We start from the raw sequence: 5393 nt of genomic DNA on the forward strand, positions 1-5393 counted from the left end.
AAGGACGACTCACATAACCTCCCTTCTGTAACCTGTACTGTTGTATAGTCGTATTTATCAAGCATAGGTCTATAGATCTTCGAAAAATGTGAATTTGCCAAGCAAATCTCTTGATTAGTTTGTAAACTTTTTAAATATCAGGGAAAAGGTGTGATTCATATAACCGTCCTTCTTTTAAGGGGCTTAGTTACTCCCCTCATTGCCTACTTGCAAAGAAAGAAAAAGTATTCGTAGGTGTTTTCACGGACGAGATGTGGCTCCCCGCTCACCTGGACGGTTGCCAGAGCATACCATTTCCCTGTCAGAAATATGGTCTTTCAATCATGCCGTACAGACAGACAGGCGGACATTAGTGCGTCCCTTCTCGTGTATTCTTATTGGGAACAAAATGTTCTGTTAATGGGCACGTGAGACAATGCTTCATTTAACTTGGTTCCAGAAAGTAGATAATTCTGTTCTTGTCCATGTATACTTATATAAGAGTTAGTATTAGAACTTTTAGCGTTAAGAAGTGTGACGATTTCGTAAGTTTAGATTATTTTTTAGTACGTCTCTGTTTTATTCCATTACGATTTATTCATATTGCATCTCGAATTGCTTAAGAGCTCTCATCTACTACGCATCAGAAAAGTATGCGATCTTCAACATCCATTAAATTACATTCGTTTCTCTGAATTAAAAAAGAAAAGGTAATGAGAAATGCGCATACACTAAAATATATATTCTCAACTGATACTGATGCAACGTCGTACTTGGCTCTCAGAAAAATCAGCATTATTTCCTCGTCAGATCATCATCAAAATACCAAACGGGGGCCCAGGGCCGATCAGAGGAAAAGCTCTTTATTGGTTCAATTAGTGTGTCGAGGTTGGGAGAGACTTATGGCCTACGGTTTGAAGGTAAAGCCCGGGTAGATGTGAGTGTTTGCTGGTTTCGTTCAGTAGAATTTATGGTTCTTGTTATTGATAATTAATTTATTAGGATATCTTCCCTAAAAGACAGTGGCTCCAGAGTAAAACAAGACTTTGGCGCATGCGTCTTATAACGGCGGAGTGATGGGTTAGGCCTATGCTTGAAAATATGCGTTAAAACTCAAGTCAGAATCATGCAACTGTACTGGAGTCTTTTCAGTTTTGTTGGGTCTCTTTTTACAAATACTGCGCCATTCATACGAGTCTCTACTATAGTATGTACTTTATATATCACTTCAACTTTTGATTTTCTCAACCTTTGGACCTACATTATATTATTCTCCAACGTCTCAAGATTAGTAACCCAACTTCAAAGGGCCCTTTCAATTTTGCACAATGATAATTTTTTTTTCAAAGAGCATTCACAAGCCTGAAAACATTCTCTTGAAATGCGTGTACAGAACATAGAGCAAAATATAGTTTATTTAAATAACAAATAAATCTCAAAGTGAAATAACATATTACGTTAGCCCATTAACTCTCTCTCCGCTAGTTTTTTTTTCACTTATCTCTGCCAACTCCGACGCCCAAACTCTCTCTCCCTGTATGCTGGACTACTTAATTTTTTTATAGTTGGCCAAATTATAATTATCCATAATTAGCCTCGAGCAGTCGTTGCGCGGTAGCTGGGTTGGTGAACATATTCTTATGGTATTCTCTATCTTTTTTTCTTTTTTTTTTGTCTAGTTTCAAAGCAACAAGATTTTGCCACCACACCGCGTATTTAATTCTTTGGATTGTTGGGAGTTATAGTGAATATTGTACAAAAAAGGGTAACAAACAAAGAATATAAATTACTCTTAATTTTTGCTCATTTGTAAAACGAATCATGTAATTATAGGCATTGTTTCTCTCTCTCTCTCTCTCTCTCTCTCTCTCTCTTTCCAAAATCAAGTTCCTGATAATAGAAGTTGACAGTGGTTGGTGGTAATCATTCTTCTCTGACATCAAAATTGCCTGAAATTAAACGTATTGTAACTAAAACACATTTCTTTATTTTTTGGTAAAAATAAACAAGAAGTTTATACTTCTTATAAGGTGAAATAGTTGTATGATTAATATATAACATTCTGGTAACCTTTATGATAAAATAACTAACGAGTTTTTTTTATTGTTTTTTTACAGAAAATGTGAATTGCAACAGAAAACGGGATTTGCTACCTGGGATCGTGCTAAAACATACCGGTAGTGAAAAGGTCGAACAAGGCAAATGTGTAAAGTTCTTACAAGAGTGAACTGACATAGAAAAATAAAAACAGGTTATATGATGAAGCATCATTCAAACTCCTTTTTATTTTGGGAAGTGAACAGACGGGTTTTCTCTACGGCACTGCTGTTGGCACGTGTCGAGGACATCAAGAAGAAGAGTAAACTCATACTGTGGTATTTATCTTGAACTCATTTCAACATGTGCTAAAACGGTGCTACTTTCCTGTTTGTGAATGATAATTCTTTAGGTGCTTTGATTTTCTGTTTAGAGGCACCTTCAGATCTTAGTCATTTGGAAATATTTTTAAAGGAGAATAAGTTTTTTTTTCTGCATTGTTATGCACTGATCAAACATGCTGACTCAGCTTGAACTTCTAAATGCCTCTGGTGCGTCTAGCAACGATGACGACAGCGGCATGTCCTTGTCGCCCCTGGACGGCCTGTCCGAATACTCCATCGTGAAAACAGAGGAGTTCGAGTACTTCGAGTCGAATCTGGGGTCGGACTCCTACTACGACATCTCTCCGACACAGGAACTTCAAGACAGCCTGCCACCTCCGCCATGCCTGACGCCCACTGCAGGAACGGCGCCCTCTGCCTTTGGCTCGGCGACGCTCTACGACACGAGCATCTCGTCCAGAGGCGACGGCTTTCGGGGGCACGACGACGATGTGAAAGTTTTCGATGAGGACCTCAAACCTCTCAACGAAGCTCTTGAATCTTCTAGCGACTTCAGCAGCGGCCTCTACGACGGGAACGTAGAGCTGACGGACGTCAAGATCAAAATCGAAGAAGAGACCTCGACTTACGACGCCTTCTCCACCGACGTCTACGACAACAGTATCGCTACGGAAGGTTTCAACTTGGGAAGTTGGTACGACACGTTCGATGCCAGCCTCCATGCCAGTGAAACGACGGAGACCAAGGCAACATGGGATGAAGGCAAGTTTTGGCTCTATGTTTTAATGTTGATTATCTTTATTATTCATTAAAATAGGCATATGGATATTTTTTTCGAAACAAGCATAGTTTCTTGTTAGGACTATTCTTACAGCCTTAGTTTTCCTTGCAAGACTCAGCCTTTTTAGATACCGTTTGTTCCAAACTATTTGGTTATTGAATTAATGCCTTGAAATGATAGAATTTTGTTTTTCTGAACTGATATTCTGTAGACGTAGAAAACTGTAAATTGTTGGATCATATTGTTCATTTCTTCATTGGGCTGTATGAGTGAAATAGGTCATAATTTATATGGAATTTGGCCTCAATAGCAGAAATGATATTATAACCAGAGTGAGGTCATTCTGGATATATTATCACAGTTTTTGTCATTTGTCGGCGCGCATGTGAGTCATGCGCATGCAGTCTTAACTTGAAAAAAAAAATTATTTGATTAGTGTGAATATTATTTTATGTTTTTCAGTAGAATAGCAGTGTTATTAAATTTGTTAAATCTGTAATGTTTTCACGGATTACAAGGAAGATTTTCGTATGATTTTTATTTTGTATTTTCATTTTCAGCTGCTAGCAAGGGCAAGATAGGACCACTGCAGAGAAGGGCCCTGGACTCCATCTTCAACGTAACCGAGAAGCCCTCCAGAGGCCTGGTACTCCACATCGCATCCGAACTGGGTCTGCATCACATAACCGTCAAAAACTTCTTCTCAAATGGCCGGAGACGGTTGCGGAGGGCAGCAGCAAGGCTCAACGACCCGGAAAGGACGAGGCGGGAAAACGAGCGTCGCAAGGAGAAGAGGCGGCTGGCTGCCAGAGCTTCTGCAGCAGCGCTGTCAAACGGAGACACCAACAAGAGCTGCAGTGGCAGCGGCAGCAGCAGCAGCAGCAGCAGCAGTAGTAGTGCAGGCTCACTCGCTGCTACGAAGTCGTCAATGCCAACAACCGTCGAGTCTCCGCCCCCGAAGGAGACGACGTTCGTGTCCTTAGAGCGTCGAGCTCTGATGGAAAAGCTGGCAGACAAGGTGCAGCGGAGTAAGGCGCAGAGGTCTTTGACCAGCGACCCGGGAGTGATGCAGAGCACCACCTCGAGTACCTCTACTACCTCGCAGGACTTCCTCTCTCAGTCCACTCAGGACCTGCTCATTCACCCCATCAGTGACATTCTGTCACAAGCATCTCAGGACATTCTGTCACACTCCTCCCAAGGGCTGTTGGCCGAGCTACCGCACGACTTCCTGGCTGAACCTACTCACGACCTCAGTCAGACTTCTTCCCTTTTAAATCCAAACACGGACCCTTGGAACTTTTTCTAACTTTTTTCTACGTTACAGAAACATGCACCGACATTAACCATGCAACACAAGAATACTTGAAAACTGTTCAACATTCCCAACTTTCGCATACCGACGTTCACTTAGGGAAGATCGAATTGTAATCTTGATCCATCGTCAACTGTTGCATAACATCACAACTGGTGATGTGCTTAAACTAGTCATTTGGGAACCGCGGACGACAATGTCTCTTCCTTGTAGGCGAGAGAAGTATTGACTCAGATTCCACTGTTCTAAGCTAACTTAATATTGTGTGAGAAATAAACTTTGGAATGATTGTTACCGGAGGTGTTATTTTCATTGGCTCTTGTCAGAATCATTTAGGATGGATGAATGTTTAGAATCGGCTACAGCAGACATGGAATTGCTTTGATACTTTTAGAAATGCACAGTTCAAATAAAATGGGCGAGATGTTTACCATAGAACCAAAGTCTCTAATATATAAATTTCATGGAGATTTATTTTGTTCATCAAAAGTCTAACAACCGTACACTAATCTTTGCACCATTATCTTCATAATAAGAAGACGGAAATATAATGATGACCTCGGGTTAGGTCTACAACAATACGTATTCCAGCTTTTCCCTGAAGGTCTGAAAGTTCTAGTTGTAATACCATCATACAAATTCATATTTCAACCCACGTTCGCTCTTGCAGAACGGCTATTGTATCTTATACAAGGTTTAAGACTTCAAAACAAACTACTTGGATCATTGATCTTGCACATCAGCGCTCTCCTTGGTTGCGCATTCCCGAAAATAAGATCACCTGAGCAAACAAGACAGCTCTTGCAACATCGGAATGTGGTAAACTCAGCCGACCAACTGAGAGAGAAAGGAAGAACTCTGGGAAGTATAACAGGTAGGTCTATAATGGAAAAATGACAGCAGAGGAGTAATGTAGGGACCAGGCACTTTTACACAC

The 5393-nt window shown here is 40.8% G+C and overlaps 1 protein-coding gene across 7 annotated transcripts in view; it reads left to right on the forward strand.

Annotated features, from left to right (window-relative positions):
* The window catches only part of LOC135209990 (uncharacterized), a 45410-nt gene extending 40660 nt beyond the window's left edge, over positions 1–4750 (forward strand). For all 7 annotated transcript variants that reach the window (XM_064242721.1, XM_064242717.1, XM_064242716.1 and 4 more), the window contains exons 2-3: positions 2097–3122; positions 3702–4750. In XM_064242721.1, coding sequence (XP_064098791.1) covers positions 2534–3122; positions 3702–4450 — 1338 coding nt within the window. In that variant the 5' untranslated portion in view covers positions 2097–2533 and the 3' untranslated portion in view covers positions 4451–4750. The remainder of the gene's footprint in view (positions 1–2096; positions 3123–3701) is intronic.
* The last annotated feature ends 643 nt before the right edge of the window (positions 4751–5393 follow it).

This window comes from Macrobrachium nipponense, chromosome 39 (genome assembly GCF_015104395.2).
Source record: "Macrobrachium nipponense isolate FS-2020 chromosome 39, ASM1510439v2, whole genome shotgun sequence".
Lineage (NCBI taxonomy): Eukaryota > Metazoa > Arthropoda > Malacostraca > Decapoda > Palaemonidae > Macrobrachium > Macrobrachium nipponense.